Here is a 21,216-nt window from a genome sequence, read left to right as displayed (position 1 = left end):
GCTCTGAACGCTACAGCATTGGACGAGTCGCTCAGTCCCGGCGAGTCAGAGCTATAAAACCCTCCTACTGCAGTTCCTGACAGAAGAGCTGTTCTTCTCCGGGGTGTAGAGTTGACTAGAAGCAGCAGAAGCACCAAAAGCACCAAAAGCACACAGAGATTCGTGGATATTTGTGCTCCAGGTGTCAGTTTCATCCAGGTTAGTCTTCGAGGTGTTTATTCAGTTTCTTTTATGGCATGTCCGTGTTTAGCCGTGTTTAGCATCTTCGTGTTAAGAGCTTCCTGCTGAAGGGCTTGGTCATCCGGCTTGTCCAAACATTAACGTCAGTTCAAGGCGACTCTGCTTGAAATCACTTAAAAACTTCACTGCTCACTCGAAATGCTTCATAAATAAATTAAAACAATGCAAAACGGTTATATGTTGCCATCTACGAAACTGAACCCTCTTTAATCGTAAGAGTTCACTAGTCATCTTTTCATGTTATGCTAGTTTGTGCATGCTAATCGTCTCCATCGTGTGTTTACAGCTGCTCATTTCCTGATTACAGTAACAAAGAAGGGCTGATGCATTTTATCTCCCCAGGTTTTCCCAGCCAGCTGCAGAACTGCCCTCGCACTCCGTTCACTGCTCAAACTCCGACATCATGATGCAAATCAACTCGGACGCCTGCTTTCATAAGCACTCGCTGCTGAACGTGATGAACCGCTTCCTGGCGGCGGCCAACAACATGGACGAGACCATCATGGTGCCCAGTTTACTGCGGGACGTGCCTCTGGAGGAGCAGGACGGGGACACCTCGATGCACAGCAACAGCGAGCTGTCCTTCCCGAGCAAGCAGAGGGACATGTATGAGCACTACCTGTTGCTGAAGTCCATTAAGAACGAGATGGAGTGGGGTTTGCTGAAACGCGACATGGGTGGCGGTGCCAGCTTCCTGGAGATGGCCGTGAAGCAGGAGGAACAGCAGGTACCAGGTGGACCAGCAGAAGACGGCACTGACTTAGAAAGCCAGTTCCACTTCCACCTCCGTGGACTCTTCGGGGTCTTGTCCAAGCTCACAGACCAAGCAGATCACCTCACGAACCGCTACAAGAGAGAAATTGGTGGTGGGAGTCTGTTACGATAGAACTGATGACCTATAAGCTTAACATGGACTACTACTTACACTTTGCTGGGGGATAACGTTCGAGCAGTGGACTCGCACGTCTAGTCTTGCCTATGGAATCTTGCTTAACCTTTTGCTTGTAAGCAAGACGTAAACCTATTTCCAGCTGCACAACTAGTCATAAGTACTGCTTTGATGGGGGGATGAACAGAAAAGCTGTATGATTTGAAGAGTTTAAGTTAAAGGCGCATACTGCAGTTGGTTCCATTAAGTGTCTTCATTTCATTTCAGTAAGTGTATGACAGGGCACCCTTTATACGATACCGTGTGGCTTTAAAAGTTTACTATACCTGTGGTTACAAAGTCCTGAAAGAGGTTGTTCAAAGTTTGGGCTGTGTTGGAGAAAACCTGAATGCTGGTTATTCTGTGTCTTTCTACACATTAACCTAAATTCTGTAGAATGTGGTCCTGTAATATCCCCAGGCTGAGTTTTAACAAAGGTTCATTTTAGCTTGCTGCTCTTACACACTCCATCCAGAAAAGGTGTCCCTTGGGTTGTGCTCTCCATGGAGAAGATGAATGTTGTGTTGTCCATTTGATCAGTTTGACCTGTCAGAGTACTACTGTTGCCACATTTTAGTTTATTTGTTTTTGCCCCAAATGTTTACTTTTATATGAAATGTAATGAATAATGAAAGAATATAATGAATAAAGCAGACTTTTTACATTGGATTTTGTGTGGTTTTGTGTGTCATTGGTAATTATCTGAAGACTGTAGCAATCTAATCTTAGGTTAGCCACAGAAGCTCCATTTAAATGGGTTTGAATGGAATGTGCCCTTCTGCTGGCATGTTTGAACCTGAAAGCTGCCTCACTGGCCGTCACTTGCCAAACCCTTCCTAATGTGCAAACGCCTAAACCTGGAGTTGCTTCTCGTGCTATTTCCCATGTCTTGGCTTTGGGAGGATGATTGAGGAAATAGCAACCAGTAATATAATGCCTTCATAACAACTATTGGCCTTTGTGTTCCCCTATACACCTGAGTCTTTCTCCTGGTACTTCCCCATAGCAACCGTTCTCTCAACTGTGGCTGTTCAGATAATGCTTTTTCCACCCTTCAAGGTACAATGGTGATTTTAAACAATGGAAGGTTGGAACAAACAGTGTTTAAAAAAAAAAAAAAAAAAAAGACTTCAGTGCAAGTATTTAAAGACTGGAAGTTTATAGTGACTTATTTACTGTAGCTTGCCATCAAGAACATAAGTCCAATTAATTAGGTTAGCATGAGAATGTGTAAAGATATGCCTGTTGGATAAAATAATTTGTTAATGAATAAATATAGGGCTGTGCAATACATGAACATGATGTTACACTATTCTGAGTATCATGGGTGTCAAGAACCACTTTTGCTGCAAATTATGACACCCAGGCTCCTCAAAGTAAATGCTTGCTATACTATGGCTATGTATATAAATATTAGTCCATCCAAAAGTATTGGAACAGCAAGGCCAATTCTTTTCACTGTATACTGAAGATATTTGGGTTTGAGATCAAAATATGAATGAAACAATACACCATAGTCATTTCATTTCCTTACTTTCATTTCCTGTTATTTACACACAGATATGTTAAACACCTTTGGTGGCCCATTTTTTTTTTTGGTGATCAAAAGTATTGGAACAGATAGTTTTAATGTAATTTAAAGTAAATAACACTTAATGTTTGGTTGCATATCCCTTGCTTGCAATAACTGCATCAAGCAGGAGATCCACTGACATCACCAAACTGTTGTATTCTTCTTTGGTAATGCTTTTCCAGGCTTGTACCACAGCTTTTTTCAGTTGTGGCTTTGGGGGGTTTCTCCATTGAATTTCTTCTTCAGGAAGTGAAATACATGCTCAACTGGGTTTAGGTCTGGTGATTGACTTGGCCAGTCTAAAACCTTCCACTTTTTTCTCCTGATGAAGTCCTTTTTTGTGTTGGCAGTGTGTTTTGGGTCTTTGTCTTGCTGCATGATGAAGTTCCTCCCAATTAGATTGAATGCATTTCTCTGTAAGTTGGTAGATGTAATGTTTCTGTAGACTTGAGTTCATCACCATGACTTACCCAGGGCTCAAACCAAGAGTAGATATTCAGAGCTATTAACTGTTTAATCAATCTAACAGGGCACACCCGGGCAACAAGAAACACCTGTCAGTCACATGTTCCAATATTTTTGATCACTTGAAAAATGGGTGGGTTCAAACAAAATGTGCCATGTTCTAAGTTGTTTACCACATCTAGATGTAAATATCAGAAAATGAAAGCTGAAATTCTGATCTATTATTGGTCTCATATTCATCTTTTGAACCCAAACGTCTTCAGCAAAAACAAAAGAATTTGCCTTGCTGTTCCAATACTTTTGGAGGAGACTGCATAACATCTAAAGCCTCATCACAAAGTTGCCTGTGCTCAATAGATCCTGGAGAAACTGCTTTTGAAACCCCGCCACATTGCTCCATTGGTACTGACGAAATGAGTTACAACACAGTGTATTTGAGCTGTTGCAGTATTGCAAAGGTCACATTTACAGATACACGAATCTGACGTTTTACTGTCTGGTTTGATGTAAGCATCACAGCTGAAGATGAGAAATATGCTACATTAGCACCTAAGCATATAGACAGTATTTTGAATATGTTTTTGTTTTTGGGTTGATGAGACAGTGACACTGATATCCACAAAAACATCTCTCTGATTTCTTTGCTTGTGTCAACAGTGTAGAAAATAGGTCAGCACAATGTGAGCTTGTCTCTCAGTCAGTAACTGATCCTGATTTATGTGATCATGATAGCACAGGGAAGGCAGAGGAAAGAGTGTACACTGGAAGCTGTTAAAAATTGTGGCAACGCCTGAGTGGCCCATCACTGCCCCATGCCACTGATCACAACAAGACTGCATGATCATGCAGGCAAGACAGGGCACTGAGTTTGCCAAACAGCTGTCTGGGCTGTATTTATGTTCTTTGACACTCATCAAAGTCACTTTCTCAACAGCTATAAAGTAAATGACCTAATTATGCAAGATGTGTCCATGCTGTCTGTGTCAAACTACCCAAGCAACATAAATATCCGAAGTGTAAGTACTGGTGAAATGGTAAATCTTGGAAATCTGCACATGACGGTTTTAAAGTCCAAGGAAAGATTTTTTAAGAATGTAACTATAATTCACATTATGACTGCTTCTGGTTTTACTAAGCATGCAAAGGTAGTGAGCCAGTTGCTGAAATTCCTGACTGGGGTTTAAAAAATTACTATAACAGAATATTTCAATGTGATTTTGCCTGTCAGATAAGTGGTAGCTCACAAGATCAGCTGGTATTAGGCCATGCTCACCCACTGGCCTTAACAATACTTAGCCTTGTGTCTAGACGGAGAGCTGTAATGGGTGTAATACAGTACAGTGCCTCCGCCTCAGTGCAAACCTACACAATAATGAAAGAAGCTACACTTTCTGTAGTGGTCATGCCAGCATACAGTGCTTTTTGAAGTTTACAGGGTGGGCTGAATCTTAGTTTTCTTTCTAATGAGAGCTGCTGATCATAGTCAATACATGGGATATTACCTATGAAAAAAAAAAGCAGTGTAGACAACCTGATAACTCTACAGAGTAAGAAAGGTGTGTTTACTTTTATTGCACACATTGTATTTTTATGATGACCATCAGTAAATATACAAGTACTGTTTCAGGTTCTGATGTCCTTCCCACCGAGCTCTTACTGCCCTTATTATGTGTCCCCTTCTGTAATTTGTCACTTGACACGTCTGGCTTAACTCCTGGGTCAATCCATAGCTTCAGTCAGCAAAGCCCGAGCCTTGATATTAACATTTCTCCGTATCACCCTCAAATGAAGGTACACACAACACGAAAATTTGAGAACAATCAAAAGTCATCAGAAATTAGAGAGGTGTTACATTACAAATAAATTTTTTATTGACAGAACCGATAAATAAGAAGCAGATTTCTTAGATGTTTCCTTTCTATTTTGAGAATCCCTGCTCCAGTTACCGTGTCTGACATTGAGCCAAAATGTCTAGGCATGCTTCTGCTACAGTTAGACAACACAGTCAAGCTCTCTGTACCTGATCAGAGCAAAGACAGAATCTGATTGGTGCACCATAAGGAATGTGTTGCTGGAGAAACGTGCATTGGTTGCATAGAGTGGGTGTGGAGCTCAGCCAGAGATGTTTAGGGCCTAACACACACTGTCACCTTGGTTCCCTCCACTCAGGGTTTATGTGTCCCCAGCAAAAAAGCCATTCAGCATAGAAGCCCATGTCTCTTCAGCTCATGACTGGTCACATCTAGTTCATTCTATCTCAGTCAGTAATCATGCAGTCATGCTTTTCAAAATACTCTCATTAATAATTCACTTTAATCACTTTTTAAAGTGAATTTCCCTGAAAATGCATATTTATCTGGAGATGTTTCCCTATTAAAAAAAACAAACACATAGCTTCTTTTTTTATTACATTTTCATTTGTACTTATAAATGAAAATTTTCTGAAATGCCAAGTACAATTTACATACAATTTCAATATACAACATACTTTGTTATTTTGCTATCATAAAAAGATGATAACTATGAACAGAGCTGATCAGTATCAGCAAATTATTTGTTAGAAGATACATTTAAAAATCCATTTTAAAATAATTGGCATAAAGATAGGATCATGCCAGTTATACATCAATATGAATTGCATGGAATGTTTTTATTTCTTTGAGAAACAAATTGATATTCAATTCTAGACACACAATGTGACTAAATTAAACAAGTGACATATATTCTTATATATACATTATGGTTAAGTTTAGTTATAACACAAGCAGCAGATGATAGTTTGATGATAGCAGGTGATAGTTTGATATTTAAAAACTTAAATAATTCACACCTATGTGTGTATTCAGAAAATAAACTTATGTCTTCCAAAAACATTTTTAAAATATATATGTTAAGCATTTATGAGACATATATTGTGGATGTATAATGACTCATAATTGCACTGTCTGGTGTCACCTTGAAGAGACAGGTTTCCCTTTTGAGTCTGAGTCCTGTCAAGGCTTCTTCCTCATGTTGTCTCATAGAGTTTTACTTTCTACCATCACCTCTGGCTTGCTCATTAGAGACCAATTTAAATCCATTTCCAGATTTCTGCAAAACTGCTTTGTTACAAAATTCATTGTTAAAAGCACTATATGAATAGAATCAATAGAATTGCACTGAATATATTTCAGATGGAAAGACTTCAGATGTTCTCAGTTATACATTTCTGGTATACTGAAATGGATGAAAAAAAAACCCTCAGTTCTGTTTGTGAATACTCAAGGCTGGACAAGGGTAGAAGATTTGTGATGCACGGCACGCACAGGTCACTCAGCACTTCTACACTGCTGCAATAGACAATTGGAGGCCTGCAGTTGGGGAGGTATCCAGTTTACTGAAGGTCACTGAGCTGAAATCCCTCTTTTGAAAGTAATATAGAAATATATGTGATGTATCAGCATATAGTAGTAAATCTCATGTAGTATATCTTATGTATCAGTCATATTTGGGAGTGTGATCCATATAATAAACTTTCCTGGTCAACTTGTGATTCAGCACAAAATGCTGCATTGGATTTGGGCATGTGTGAGCAATGAAGTGTCAGCTGTGAATAAGGCATGACAAGTACATTATGATACATGGCACTGGGTACTTAACAGGTATTTTAGTTACACCTATATATAGCCTTCAAGAATAGTTTTCCCTGGCAGCAGTAAACAGTCAGAAATAGTTACAGATTATGTCCTATTTAAAGGCATTTTAGTAATACTTAAATTAATGGCAATAGCCAGCACCATTCTATTGTTCTATCATTAATTAGTATCATAGGTCAAAGAAAGTTTGTGCAGACATTATATATGACTTTATGCATTGCACTGTGTGTGTGTGTGTGTGTATACAGTACAGTGCAAAAGTGTTAGGCACATGCAAAGACATGCTTTAGAGCAAAGATGCCTTCAAAATATTTTAATTATTTAAAATAATTAAATTTAATGTTAAGTGGTCTCCAGTACAATTTGTGCAGTTTTATAATAGCTGCTAAGGTTTACTGAGCATCTTGCACATCTTGTAGAAGCAGCCACAGTTCTGGAGACGTTGCCTGTCGCACTTGCTTCTTATTTTTGCAGCAAAACCCAGCAGCATTCATTATATTTTTTGTCTGAAAAGTGGTTTCTTACAAAATACGCTGCTTTCTTTACTGACATATAAACGTTTTTCTGTAACATTTAATTTTGTGCTGGAAAACTAATGTTTTTAGTGTGCTTTAGGGTGCCTAAGACTATGTAGCTACTATATTTAGTTCTTTACATATATATATATATATATATATATATATATATATATATATATATATATATATATATATAGGGACTGTGTGTGTGTATGTATGTATGTATATATAAAATAAATATTTAACTTTTATTGGAATGTGGATTTCTATTTTTGATTTTAATTTTCTTCCTTAAAGTTCCCTAAAAACCCAGTGATTTGGACTCAAATAATGGCAGTGTTAAACTGGTATATTATTTAACATGTAAGTGGTGTTTCCTTCGAGTAGTGAGAAGCTTACCCCATGTTTAGAAGAGAAGTATTAAAATGTGAAAGAGCAGAAGAGGAAGGCTCTGTCTGAGCTCTTAGTTAAAGAGAAAAGCCAAACTCCCATTACTTGGTTTTTGAAAGGAGATTCTTACATAATCTTAGTTACTGTGTGTATGTGTGTGTGTGTGTGTGTGTGTGTGTGGTGTGCTGTGGTGTGGTGTTGAACTCCCTGAACTTGGTAACAGCAGACAGAGCTTCAAGAATGAATGGAGACCGATTCTGTGTGGGGCTTTGCAGTTTTCAGATGTGACACTTTTAATGAGATTTTTTTAGACCTGTTGGAGGCAGTTGTTCATGTTGAAGGTGTTATCAGTAGACTGTAGTGCAGTGTTCTGCAGTACAGTCCCTCCTTTCTCTTCAGCACGCGTTTCTCCTGGATCCGGAGCCCTGTGCTGTCACACCCAGTGCAGGAGGGTCAGTGAAACGCTCCCACTATGTCCGCTCAGGACTTTCTTTCAAAGAGGAAGTCTATCAGTTTTTTGTTTGTTTTTATTCATTCTGAAATTGTTTCACCTATATTATCAGTGCAGTAGTGTAATAGTTAATGATATAATATGTTTAATCAGGAACATTTTGTTACATTATTGCTTTATTACATGAATTACGCAGGTCTTTCCTGCTCTTTAATGACACCTCAACAGAAATGTGGCGGAGTGCCGCTCGGTGAGACTTGTCCCGATTTTGGACCAATCAGAGAGCTGAGCCGCGCGACAGCTAGCCAATAGCACAGCCTGAACTCAGGGGTTTGGCGAAGTTCCTCCAATATCTCAAATCCCTCTACACTCCCTATACAAGCGCATTAACTAGGCTACGAAATAACCGCTTCTGCACCCTACCTAGTGCACTACTAAGTCTAAACTGAGTCATTTGGCGGTGAGCGGGTGAAATCAGTGAAACCTGAAGCCGCGGATGAAATCATAGGGTTTGACTCTTCGACAGGCAAAGTCTGACATCCTAAATCCATATTGCAGCTCTTAAATGGATTTGATAGGCTACTGTGCCAGCAAACAGAGACTTCGGACTTGTATCCATACTGAGTTATGCATACAAATGAAAAACGCAAACTAGTGCAGTCAAGTCCTGCTCATATAGGCATGTTTGTTTAATGTACGGCTGTCTGGTTTGAAAGAAACTCGAGAAGAGGCACCAGGCCTTTCTTTACACGCAGATCAACTAGTAGTCTTTATCAAGCTCTCAAATGTGCTAAGCCTACAGACTCAGAGTGTGAATTACCACTCCCATCTGTGGGACTATGCGTTCTTAAAAACTATACAGACTAAACAATCTTATTAGTAATAAATAAATAAATAAATAAAACAATTCCACAGTCATGTCAGAAAGACACATGTGAAGCCCAGTCCACACCTTCAGGTTTCAAATTGTTGTTTTTATAAATCAAAAGATTACCAAACCAATCACAATCACAAGGTACTGGTGAATTGGAATTGTTTTTAACTTCTTGAACCCGCCCCCTTCCCTCCCATGTACACAAAGCCACACCCTCAGTACACAAAGCCACACCCTCAGTACACAAAGCCACACCCTCAGAATCTACAGTGGGAAGTGAGTTAGTGTTACCAACTATTACCATGACATCACTTTCAAACAACGTAGCAGTTTATTGAGGCCTTACCTCACTATTTAGATTATAAAAGTACCCAACATTGTTAACAGTGAATAGTGTGGCTATAAAATGGTTTGTATCAAGGAAACTCAGTATCAACAGATGGCTGCAACGCTGCTCTCCCCTTGGCAGATTTTTATTGCACTTGGCAATTTATGTATTGCACTTGGCAATTTATGACAAGCCATTACATTTCGCTTATGTCCAGAGCAGATCCTTATATATATATATATATATATATATATATATATATATATATATATATATATATATATATATATACATACATATATATATACACACACACCGATCAACCATAACATTAAAACCACCTGCCTAATATTGTGTAAGTCCCCCTTGTGCTGCCAAAACAGGCATGGGCTCCACAAGACCTGTGAAGGTGTGCTGTGGTATCTGGCACCAACATGTTAAGAGCAGATCCTGCTTCCAACACATCAACTTCGAGAACAGATTGTTAAATTGCTGCCTAATATATCCCACTCCTTTACAGGTGCTATTGTAATGAGACAGTCAATGATATTCACTTGACCTGTCAGTGGTTTTAATGTTATTTTTGATCGGTGTATATATATATATATATATATATATATATATATATATATATATATATATATATATATATATATGTGTGTGTGTGTGTGTATATATATATATATATATATATATATATATTCTGAATATATATTTAGAACTCTGAATATATAAATGCAAATCTGAATACATATTGTCTACACCTCAATATAAATATATCTTTATGATAAGGCATGTCAGTAGACAGATGTTTTTTTTTTATGAAAACAGTAGGCCTATACATCCTGTATACATTTATCAATGCAAATATTGTATTATTATATAATTATTTTAAGTGCACATCACTTATCTAAACCAAAGGGTGTATGTTCCTCTGCTTTACAAAAGGCTGGCCATAGTGCCAAAGGGTCCTCATAGTCCTTTAACAGTGTTAATGCTATGTAGCTTTTCTGCAGAATTCAGCATGACTGAGAGGGTTAGGGAAATTGTCAACAATCTGTTGACGAATAATGATTTTAGTCAGACAAAAAAAAACTGATTACACCAATCATGTTTAATGGTTTTTTGTCAAATATGGAAAAATTAAGAGCTTGCTTATCAGTATGCCTGATAAAATGTATGAATATGTAATCAGGGTTTATAATTATATATTCAAGATTTACATTTACATATTCAGGATTTACAACTTTATATTCAGGATTTATAAATATATATATTCAGATTTCATTAATTATTTCATAAAATTATTTCAGCAGTACATGTGGAGCCAGCCTCTGCATCTTTCTGCATTATTCTGCATACATGAGCTCACAGACCCCCGCGATTGTCTAGTGTCACTCTGAATGACAGGTCAATAATGGGGAAAGAGTATGCCATACCTCCCACTCTGAGAGCACAGGGAATGTTCCTCTCTTGACACCCAAAATTTATCCTAGTTTTTGCATGTTTCTTATCTTTAAGTTTACTGGAAGCATGGTGTGATTTGTGACTGTAAAAGTATCTGGCTGCGCTGGGCGCTTAATGATTTCCGCCATATTTTGCCTGTCCAAACAGACTGAGATGGGGTGGAGTAAAGGGGTGTTGGGGAGTATCTTTAAAAAGACTGATAGAAGGCCCATTGAAACTCAACAACTGGTGTCCTAGGTCCCTTTCCTATATATTTATTCAATTAGATAATTCCAGAAGCAATCGAACCTCTTCTAAAAAAAATAAATTCTTCCCTTAGCAATGGCTATGTACCTAAATCTTTTAAACTAGCAGTTATCAAACCCCTGATAAAAAAAAACCTGACCTTGACCAAATATAGGCCAATATCAAACCTCCCCTTTATCTCCAAGATCCTAGAATAGGTTGTAGCAGAGCAGTTATGCTAGGAATAACATTCATGAACTGTATCAGTCAGGATTTAGGCTTCATCATAGCACAGAGACAGTGCTGGTTAATGGTAAATTGGTAAATGACCTACTACTGGCCTCTGATCAGGGTTGTGTCTCCTTGCTTGTGTTGCTTGACCTTGCCATTATGATACCATTGATCATACTATTCTCCTTGATAGACTAGAAAATGCTGCTGGAGTTAAGGGAATGGCCCTCTCCTGGCTCAGGTCTTATTTGACTGATGGTTATCAGTTGGTAGATGTAAATGGTGACTTCAGGTCTTATTCGACTGATGGTTATCAGTTGGTAGATGTAAATGGTGACTTCTGTATGCATACTAATGTAAAGTTTGGTGTTCTGTAAAAAGCCCACTGCTTTTTCCTTTATATATGCTACCTCTGGGTAAAATTATTCAAAAACATGATATTAGCTTCCACTGTTATGTTGTATGTCTCAGCAAAGCCAGATGAGAGATACCAGCTTAATAAAGTTGAGGGACGTGTAAAGGACATTAGACACTGGATGATTATTAACTTCCTTGTACTTAATTCTGACAAGACAGAAGTACTTGTACTAGGACCACATGCAGCTAGAAGTAAACTTTCTGATTACATAGTAATTTTAGGTGGCCTTTCAGTTACATCATGTGCTGCAGTAAAAGATCTCCAGTCTTTCATATGAGGCTCATGTAGATAATATAAACAGGATAGCCTTCTTTCATTTCAGAAATATTGCTAAAATAAGAAATATCACTACATGATGCAGAAAAACTAGGTCATGCTTTTGTTACCTCTAGGTTGGATTACAGTAATGCCTTACTGTCTGGATGTTCCAGTAGGTGCATAAACAAGCTCCATTTAGTCCAGAATGCAGCAGTGAGAATCCTTACTAGAACAAAAAGATATGACCACATCACACTTTTCTTATCCACCCTGCATTGGCTCCCAATCAAATTTTGCATTGATTATAAAATACTACTATTGACCTGTAAAGCACTGAATGGTCTTGTGCCATAGTACCTGAGCAGACTCTTGGTCTCTTATGATCTGTCATGCCTACTTCTAGCAAATAGTGCAGGCTATTTGTTGGTACCTTGAATAGTGAAGGTTACAGCGGGGGGCAGAGCATTCTCTTACAAAGCCCCACAGTTATGGAACAGCCTTCCAATTAGTATTCGAGATTCAGACACAGTCTCAGTGTTTAAGTCTAGCCTGAAAACACTTTATGTCCCAGGGCACCCTCATTTCTCTGTTACCTTCTGGCTCTTTCTTTTAGTTATGCTGTCATAGCTAGTCTTGCTGGAGTCCCTGCTTGCACACAATGTACATTGTCCTTAACCATTACATGACAATTAACGTATGTAATAATCTCTGTTTCTCTGTCTCTCTCCCTGTTGAGCTACACCTGCTACTCCGGGGATACCAGTGATCCTGACACCTTCTGCTCTCCATACTTGCCTGATCCATCCTGATGCCCTACTTCTGGTTCGAGTTCTCATTACTTGGAAGCCACTCGCTGCTGCTGAGGATGGCCCCATATGGACAGCCTAAAGCTTACATGAGATTACTGTGTTTGGTACCACTTAGAAACCACAAAGATGGCTTTGGACTGCAATTGATACTAACAGTTTTGCTATGATGGCTTAGGACTGCAATTGCCACGAACAGTTTTGCACTCATGTCTCCATCAGTGAACAGTTGATCATTTCAACAAAATAGACTTCATGTGAAAACTATAACGAATTTCCTGGTTACACAAGTGCACTTTTTTGACCATGTAGAACACAGTTATAGAAGGGAATTATTTATAATTGTACTATCTGATGTAACCCAGATGAGGATGGGTTCCCTTTTGAGACTGGTTCCTCTCAAGGTTTCTTCTTCATATCATCTCAGGGAGTTTTTCCTTGCCACCGTCACCTCTGGCTTGCTCATTAGGGATACATTTATAAATTTAAAATTTATATCCTGAATATATATATTTCTGTAAAGCTGCTTTGTGACAGTGTCCATTGTTAAAAGCACTATACTAATAAAAATGAATTAAATTGAAGAAACACAGAGAAGCAGTCCATCATGGGCCACAGTTTTCCAAAAAGGTTTTCTCAGCCACATAATACACTCGTGCTGAGGTCATGGCTCAAACAATAATTTTTTTTAATCATGTTCTACATATTTTTCAGATTATTTGAAATAATAAGACATTTTTTAAAAATAGCCTATTGCACCTTTAACTCACCTTTAACTGATCTCCCACCTCTGTGATGAGCTCAGCTCTTCATATCTTAAATCACTGCACACATTCTTTCTGCATGGTGAGGGGGTTTTAAAGCCCACCGGTTCAGGCCAGCACCATCAAATGACTCAGCACGGCTCAAAATGCAAGTTAAGTAACTAGTCAATACTGAACCATGGACCATTACAGCTTTCACATGTAGACCTTCTTTGGCATCATAGTCTCCTGTTTATCTATTATATCTGCAAAACTATTTTAAAATCTCCTTATGTGTAAATAAACATGGCAAACAGCCTGTGTAAGCAGAGTGTGTTATTTGGCAATTTCCAAGTCAATGACCATGTAAGTGTTACAACGGCATCTCAAATCCTTCCACCTGCAAAACTTTACCATACAGTGCCCTCTATGATTATTGGCACCCTTCATGAAAACGAATAAACAATATAAAAAGAATGACATAATAAATGAAATTTAGGCTCAGCCATATTGGAATATTGTATGTTTTTATTTATACATACAAAAACAATTTTTTAAGTAATAAATATTTTCTACAAAACACTTCTTTCAAAATGCATCCTTACAACTATTGTTTTGTGACACCTGCCCTGGAGAGGATAACAGCACAGAGTCTCTTCCTGTAATATCCAACTAGGTTGGAGACATTAGTAGAGGGATCTTGGTCCACTCCATGTAGAACCCTTTAAGCTCCTTTATATTTGTAGGCTTGTTCATGTGGACTTCATTTTTCAATTCAGTCCACAGGCTTGCAGTAGGATTCAAATCCAGACACCAAGATGGTCATTGCAAAGCACTGATTTTGTGTGTGGGGTGTGTGTGTGTGTGTGTCTGTTTTTAACCACTTCTGTGTTTATTTTTAAGTATGTTTCACTCATCACCTTCTATATTCTAAAGCTCTATCTAGGGCCAAACCAGGTTTTGGGCTGAAAAATCCTGACACTTGGGAGAATACATGATGCCATAAATCTTCATAAGAGCCCCTGAACCACCAGGCACAAAACAGCCCCAAAGCATCAATGATCCACATCCATATTTTATATGCAGTTTTGTCAACAAACATGCTATGTGTGTATGACCAATAGGTTTGATTTTAATTTCATCTGACCAAAATAATGGGGCTTGGTGAAATTCAGGCACTACATCCTGTGAGATGGAACATCAGGAACAATGTCTTTCCAAAGATCTTGTTGTTATGGAAGAAGTGTTTAACAGTTGATTTTGAGACTTTTTTCCTTTTTTTTTTTTTTTTTAACCTCTTTTACCATCATCCTGACTGTGTGGGGAAACAGAATGCTCATGTGACCAATTCCTGGCAAATTTCCAACAGTTTCAGAATTAAATGTATTTTATGTTGTCTGTGTGTGCGTGTGTATATATACACACACATACAGAGTATATATATATATATATATATATATATATATATATATATATATATATATATATATATATATATATATATATAACATGATTTGTGCAGTTCAACAACCACCTGTCTCTTTTGTGACATGATGGATGACAGATGGATTTTACATGTGCAACTTCATATTTATACCCCAGGGAACCAGGACATGGTTAAAGGCAACAACAGATTTCTTAGATATGAATGAAAATTAAATATATTTTACATTTTCAACAATGGTAACTTGTTTGCATTAATAGAAAAATATAAGTATTTTAGGAGTGTCAATCATTTCGGCACGCTTCTTTAGAAAATTTTAATTATTGTGTGAAATGTTTTTAATACAATTGGGTTTTATGAAGGGTGCCAATAATTTTGGAGAACACTGCAGATATGGGTCATGCCATGAACTCTCACCCCTCTGAACAGCCTAATGTGGCTGACCTCTGTCCTCAGACTGTGCTTACGTCTCCAGTTTTGTAACTTCACCCTGTCTCTTTGCTCCTAGAGTGTGGCGGCACAGTGGCAGTTTCTCAACAACTCCATGGCTAAATCACAAGTGGCTCCTTGCTCCCAGTAGAGTTGTAGTATATCAGGAATTAAAAATGGCTTGTGGATCCAAAGTTCGATCTATCCAACAGGCAGATATTTGAGACTCAACCTATAGGCTCAACTTATGCCCCTGAACTTTCTACCTTGGGCAACTGCTCACTTTCAGCTATTTCTATACAACAACTGTTTAATTAGAGGGAAAAAATACATCTTCGTGAGCCAAAATTGCTGTCTTGTGGACTGAAACTGATACTGATATTGGAATTCATTCTCAAATGCACTGCATATGTAAACTTTAATCAGTGACAAAGATGTTTTTTGTTTTTTTTTTTTCCCCAGGCATATGTTTTTTTTATGTCCAGAGACATAAGCGGCTTGGTATGTCCTGTTGTAAAAATGTTTTCCCCAAACTTTTGTCCCAAAATGCTTGCAATCTTTCTAAACCTTCATTTAGCAATGTGTGGACCACGGCCAATGTATGTATTTTAACCTTACCTCACTGAGAAATGCTTATATATACAACCATAAGAGCTCAGAATTGAGCAATACTGGTAAATTGCACTGAACATTACAAGCAAAACGTGACAATCATGCTTTATTATGGTCGATTTCTTTTAAAAAGGAATCAGATAAACATATCCCCTTTGCTCATCACACAGACAATAAACCTTCAAAATCAAGTACTCTCTTCACGACTTGGTGGACCTCCATTGGTAATGAAACTAAACTCTCTCTTTACATTTCTCACTCTTCAGTTAAATAGTATTTATTGGTTTCAGTTCAAAAAAAGGTCAATGATTGTCAACACAAAATCTATCTTAGCACCAGTACAATAAAACTGTACTTTTGCTTGTTAAAACACTGTTCGGAGTGAAGGAGAACACAATATCCGTAGGGTAAAGGGATCATTAATTGTACATTTCAAATAAAGCACCAACCATACAAAGCAACTTTCATATATCATTTGTCTGATACACAAAAAGTCAAATATATTAAGGACTATTAAATTAAACACAAACAGTCAAACCATGTAAATAAAACACACCATGCACCACAATGCTCGCTGGAACTGGGTACACTGGGGAAAACAAGCTAAGTAAGAGAGGTCTCCTCTCATGACCTTGAACTGAGCAAGGTGCTGGACAACATCCAGAACAAAGTCCCTAGAAAAATCTCAAAATTAAAAAGAAAAAAAAAAAAAAGAAAAAAAAAGCATTCCACAGGTTTGCTTTTTCATTTTGCTTACACAAGGGCCTTCATACCTTGATATCCAACAATCTCTTTAGGTTTTGTAAACATAAAATGAAACTCCTCATTCATGAATAAGTCTATATCTTGTCTTGAAAATTAGAATTAACTGGGTTTTATAAATATGAAAGAACAATCCTTTGCCTGCTACACTGCAAAGAAACCAACCAAGATTAATGCAGCTAGTTGAGGTGTTGGAAGCAGAGCTGTGGTGGCATTGTGAGCCGAGGTACAGTGAGGTAAAGGAGGGCAGGGCTGATCGACATATGTTCTGGGTTAGGGGTCCTCACAGAGAGAGTGCGAAACAGAGAGAGAGAGACTCTCACAGGTTTACAGAGGAACCATCTGTCCCAGAGTCCTTCCTGCCACATTAAGCTGGCCATAAACCTCTTAGTTCACCAAGATAAAACAAACAAACAAAAAAAATGCCTTGGGCACCCTTTCAAAACTATTCACATAACCTCAGGAATAAACAAACATTAAAACATATCAATGATAAATTACAACCAAACTGGGCTCACCCTGATGTCAATATATACATATATATTTACATATACTTATAGGTTTATACATATAAAAAGATTTGAGAGAAGTTACTGGACAGTGAAAAATACCTACAAGTTGGGAACAGAAATTTACTTTGTCCGGTTTGCTAGAGTCCTCCCTTCTCCTGTGAGTGATTCCAAGGCAAGTCAATCTAACAAGGCCCCCTCTGCTGCTGTAAAGGAAGGTATTCTGGGAGAAGGGTGTGTTCTGCGAGGATCTCATCTGTTTTTGATGAGCCATTTTTGGTGGATAGTGTACATACAAAGTGCTGGTTTTAGTAGCAGTGCATCTACCAGTAAATAAGGAGGCGCAAATGCCTGTGGACAGCTACTCACTCATCTCAGGACATCGCTATCGGTTGCAGAGGCTACCTCTGACCTCTGACCTCTCGTCATCATTGTCGTCTTCTTGTAGCAGCTGGATGGATGAGCCTAGCAGTCCCTGTAGTTCTGGTACGCAGCGCACCAGATCGACTGTCTCTTCATCCTCCTCCTCGTCAATGGGTCGCAGCTCATCTGGGGCAATGCACGTCTGGCTAATGCTCACCTGCCTCCAAAGCTCGGCCCTTGTGAGGCTCACCACCTCAAACTGAGGGTACCTTGCGCGAAAGATGCGAGCTGAGACCTTCAGGCGCTTCAACACATCCATCAGCAGAAACCAGTTGCAAAAACTGTAAGCGCAGAGATATAAGCTTAATATAAAAGGGCATATGCATGTGTAACAGCATTCAATCAGTTGCTGTGGTCACTCACCCCTGTGTTAGCGATACTTGAATGTGGTAGCAGGGTAATAAAGGTTCAGAGGAGAACTCAAACAAAAGGCAGTCCGTGTCCTTTTCCTTTCCCTGCTCCCTCCATTCTTCCTTGTCTTCCTCTTCAGGATGAGACAGCAAGAAGTCCCAGCAGGCCTCCTGATCCGTCTCTAAAAAAGATTCACAGATATAAACAGAATATCAAGACAACATATCCCTGTGAGTAGAATGTGCAAATGCTCCCCCTATTGGACATCCAATTCAGTAAAAACTGTTCCACAGACAGGCAAATTCATTCTTGAGTCCTGACTGACCATAGAAATGAGACTAATTAATAATCTGAGCTTCTACCAAATGAATGTAAATTCTGAATTATGCATTTATGAACTCTCCTACCAAACACAGAGCTGCTGTAAAAATCCCACTGCAGACTTGGATCCTGATCAGGGCGTCCTTCTAGGTCAGTGAAGTACTCTGAGAGAAAAGAGATGTGTACAGGGTAAAGTTAAATATTACTCTATTTTCATTGTCTAGCTCGTTAAAGAAATTATTAAGTAACATGGGGACCTTTCAGTTTGTATTATTTCCAAAAGCCTGATAACTGAATTATTTGGTAAAATGTGCAAAAATGATACAAATGTGGTTGCATACGCTATTAACTTGCGGTCGTATTAAAAGTTGGGGACATAAGGCAAAGACTTAAGTCCAAAATTCATGTAAATATTTTTGTGGGGAAAGTTATGCATATTTAGAGCTTGACTAAGCACCTGCAGTGGAGGGTTAAGGGCCTTGAAACTCACAACCAGTAGCCCAATAAATCAGGGATAGATCATGCAGACTTGAGAAGCAAACAGCACTTTAATTTGCTGTAAAATGTAATATGACGTAACATAAAACCCAGGGACATTTGAAAAATAAATGAAATGAATGAAATGAAAGAACAGAAAATATATGATATATGAATGAAAACACAGCAAGCAAATAAATAAAAATAAATTAAATAAACATTTTATAGGAGTCTAATAGGCTACACTGCCAATACATTCCTGCATATATACTTCTAATCACTGGTTTAATTTAGCAATATGGGTTCCACCCTCATTATTCAACTTATAAAATAGCACTTGATCCAGCACCTCTCTCATTCACTCTCTCTCTCTGGCTTCCAACCTCATTATTCACCTTATAAAATAGCATTTGATCCAGCATTAACCTTTCTCTCTCTCCCCCTGGCTTCCACCCTGATTATTCAGCTTATATAATAGCACGTGATCCAGCACCTCTCTCTCTCTCTCTCCATCTCTGTTAAGCTATACATATTACTCCTGCTGCCCGATGGGATGCCGCAGCCTGATCCTGACTCCCGCTGTCCTCTGGACCTGCCAGCCCATCCTGATGCTCTACGTCTTCTTGGAGCTTCCTTCACTTGTGAATCACTCCCTGCTGCTGAAGATGGCCCCACATGGATAGCCTTAAGATGGCTATGGACGGTCCTATTTGCATTCCCCTAAAGATTGCACTATGCAGTGTCATCAGAAGAACAGGGGTTCCCTTCTGAGTCTGGTTCCTCTCAAGGTTTCTTCTTATTGTGATCTCAGGGAGTTTTTCCCTTGCCTCTTTCCTTGCCTTGCCTCTTTTCCTCGCCTCTTTCCTTTCCTGTTGCCTCTGGCTTGCTCATTAGTGATCTAAACCCACATCCAGATTCCTGTAAACCTGCTTTGTGTCACTATATAAATAATAGATAAATAAAGCTCTACATAAATAAAACTGAATTGAATATTATTTAGCATTTTTGTTTTTTCTATCATTCTCTGACGGTTACTTGTATGCACAACTTAATGAAGCTCTGGGATACTAATTCAAGGTCATGAAATCGTAATATGTGTATGATGTACATTCACTGTCCACTTTAATACAAACACCTGTATACCTCCTTGTCCATGCAATAAGCCAATCAGCCAATCATGTTGCAGCACTGCAATGCATAAAATCATGCAGATACAGTGAAACTGCATTGGTGAAGATTGGAAAAAATCCGTTTCCATTCACTGTAAGGTTCAATGTTTTGTGCATGCTGAGATGCTTTTCTACTCACCACAGTTGTAAAGAGTGATTACTTGAGTTACTATAGACTTCCTGTGAGCTCAGACCAGTCCAGTCATTCTCCTCTGATCTCTCTCATCAACAAGGTGTTTCAGCCTGCAGATCCTCTGCTCACAGAATTTTTTTTGTTTGTTTTTCACACAATTCAGTGTAAACTCTAGAGACTGTTGTGGGTGAAAATCTCAGGAGATCAGCAGTTTCTGAAATACTCAAACCAGCCCATCTGGTACCAACATCTATGTCACGATCAAAGTCACAAAGATCACACCTTTTCTTTATTTTGATGTTTGATGTGTACATTCCCCAAAACTCTTGAATTGTATCTGCATGATTTTTTGCATTGCGCTGCTGTCACATGATTGGCTGATTAGATAACTGCATGAATATGCAGGTGTACAGGTGTTCCTAATAAAGTGGACAGTGAGTGTAAGTAACAAATTTACCAGCATTCAGTTAGTCACTTCTTTTGGGTGATTCAGGTTAAAAAAAAAGAAGAAAAAAAAGAACTGTGATTAAAACAATGGATAAATGTTACCTTTGAGGAAGGTTTTCATGCTGGGACTTTGGGCCAATTTAACAGCTGTTTGGCCAGAGTACGTGGCCAGCGTCGGATCTGCACCATGGTTTAACAGCATCCACACTGCCGCCAGGCTATCAGCCGCAACTGCATCATGAATGGGGCTGCAAGGATTCACAGCATCATTGCGTTAACATCTGCCTTGTGTACACTACGTACATAAATCTAGCCCCCTTACTCTGGATTCACACCGGATGCATAACATAAGCATTGTGTCAAGTCTCATGTGTGATCACACTAGGCAGGTTTCAGCTGGGTTTCTGAGTGAGCTACTGGCAGCAGAAAGAGCAACAGGGAGCTTCAATTTTAATCTGTTGTAGGCAACTTCAACATTTGTTTATCAGTTATGACTAAATAAATTTACATTTGGCTACATGGCTTTTTTTTTTTTTTTTTTTTTTTGCTTTGACAGCCAGATTAACTGTTTAATGTTTAATAATTAATG

At 38.5% G+C, this 21,216-nt stretch overlaps 2 protein-coding genes across 2 annotated transcripts in view; one reads left to right on the top strand and one right to left on the bottom strand.

The window, feature by feature from the left end:
* Positions 1-48: 48 nt before the first annotated feature.
* Positions 49-1,837, top strand: mid1ip1l (MID1 interacting protein 1, like). Its single transcript, XM_026917398.3, has 2 exons — positions 49-198; positions 583-1,837. Exon 2 carries the CDS (start codon positions 644-646, stop codon positions 1,124-1,126), a length of 483 nt encoding a protein of 160 aa, XP_026773199.1. The 5' UTR covers positions 49-198; positions 583-643; the 3' UTR covers positions 1,127-1,837.
* A 14,459-nt stretch (positions 1,838-16,296) lies between these two features.
* Positions 16,297-21,216, bottom strand: part of bcorl1 (BCL6 corepressor-like 1) — a 37,413-nt gene continuing 32,493 nt past the window's right edge. The window contains 4 exon segments of the mRNA XM_053235516.1: positions 16,297-18,010; positions 18,093-18,261; positions 18,488-18,565; positions 20,730-20,875. Coding sequence (XP_053091491.1) covers positions 17,692-18,010; positions 18,093-18,261; positions 18,488-18,565; positions 20,730-20,875 — 712 coding nt within the window. The 3' untranslated portion in view covers positions 16,297-17,691.

Source organism: Pangasianodon hypophthalmus, chromosome 7, assembly GCF_027358585.1.
Source record: "Pangasianodon hypophthalmus isolate fPanHyp1 chromosome 7, fPanHyp1.pri, whole genome shotgun sequence".
Taxonomy (NCBI): Eukaryota; Metazoa; Chordata; class Actinopteri; order Siluriformes; family Pangasiidae; genus Pangasianodon; species Pangasianodon hypophthalmus.
Note: the sequence above shows the minus strand (reverse complement) of the source record. Positions and strands in the feature narration are given on the sequence as shown.

Coding starts and splice junctions, on each gene's coding strand:
- mid1ip1l (XM_026917398.3), top strand. CDS start 644: ATGATGCAAATCAACTCGGACGCCTGCTTTCATAAGCACTCGCTGCTG.